General features: G+C 40.5%; 1 protein-coding gene across 1 annotated transcript; it reads right to left on the bottom strand.

Annotated features, from left to right (window-relative positions):
* Window positions 1-285: 285 nt before the first annotated feature.
* Window positions 286-722, bottom strand: LOC121940688 (thymidine phosphorylase-like). The gene is made up of 2 exons (XM_042483401.1): window positions 557-722; window positions 286-468 (listed from the first exon to the last, which is right to left on the bottom strand). The coding sequence occupies exons 1-2, from the start codon at window positions 672-674 to the stop codon at window positions 326-328; spliced, it is 261 nt and encodes an 86-aa protein (XP_042339335.1). The 5' UTR covers window positions 675-722; the 3' UTR covers window positions 286-325.
* Between the last annotated feature and the right edge of the window lie 175 nt (window positions 723-897).

Raw genomic sequence — 897 nt, 5'->3', positions numbered from 1 at the left:
TTAAAATTGTAAGTTGACTTAATTTAAGAAGACAAGTTGAGGTAATTTTGTAAATATTCAACTTGTTTTTTCAGATTCAGTCAACTTAAAAAATGCAACCAGAACATTCAATTTTTTAAATTCAAACATTTTTTTTCAGTATACAGTATTCAGTATAGTATTCTTTTAAATTTTAAATTTGTCATCTTTTTTGTAAACTTTCCTAAACAGGTTTGTGACAGTAACAAAGAGGGCGGGGCTTATTAAAGCGTTGCTCACATGACGGCGCTCTCTGATCTGCAGGAGTTTGTTTTCATGTTTTAATGAATATCAAAATCAGACAGAATCAGTACGGCAGCAGTATTTCCTTCACTAAAGTGTGTTTTTGTTTCGTCTCGTGTGTCCCCAAAGTCAGAGCGCTCTGCAGTCGCCTGATCTGGTCTGGAGTCGGAGCCGGATCCTCGTAATGGAGGCGCAGCCAGGTGGCGCCTAAAAGACAGAAAATCAAACATCATCAACGGTTTAACAGGAGGCCCCTAACTCATCATCATCATCATCATCATCATCATCATCTCACCTTTCTTGACCCTCTGACCCAGCGACACCTGTAGCTCCGCCCCTACGCTGTGATTGACTGGTTCTCCCGCCTTTGATCGTCCCGCCCCCAGTTTATGCAGCACGACAGCTAACGCCATGCCATCGATGTCGATGACGACACCTGCAGGAGGTCACAGCGACACGGACAGGTGTGAAATCGATTATCCGTCCATCAGTGTGAACGATCTGAATAATCAGGTTTTTTAGGGATCTGTGACTTCACACGTTTTTAAAAATGAAATTACTGGAAAAATCTACCAATTGAAGCCTTTTAAGTTTTGATCCTAATGTTTTTGGCTTGTAAATTTATGATAAATATGT

The sequence above is a fragment of the Plectropomus leopardus genome, unplaced genomic scaffold, assembly GCF_008729295.1.
Source record: "Plectropomus leopardus isolate mb unplaced genomic scaffold, YSFRI_Pleo_2.0 unplaced_scaffold92502, whole genome shotgun sequence".
In the NCBI taxonomy this organism is placed as follows: domain Eukaryota; kingdom Metazoa; phylum Chordata; class Actinopteri; order Perciformes; family Serranidae; genus Plectropomus; species Plectropomus leopardus.
Note: the sequence above shows the minus strand (reverse complement) of the source record. Positions and strands in the feature narration are given on the sequence as shown.

What these genes read in the sequence shown, in the direction of transcription:
- LOC121940688 (XM_042483401.1), bottom strand. Translation starts at nt 674, where the DNA reads ATGGCGTTAGCTGTCGTGCTGCATAAACTGGGGGCGGGACGATCAAAG. An exon ending in GGGTCAGAGGGTCAAGAAAG is followed by an intron (nt 469 to 556) that starts GTGAGATGATGA and finishes TCTGTCTTTTAG; the next exon opens with GCGCCACCTGGCTGCGCCTC.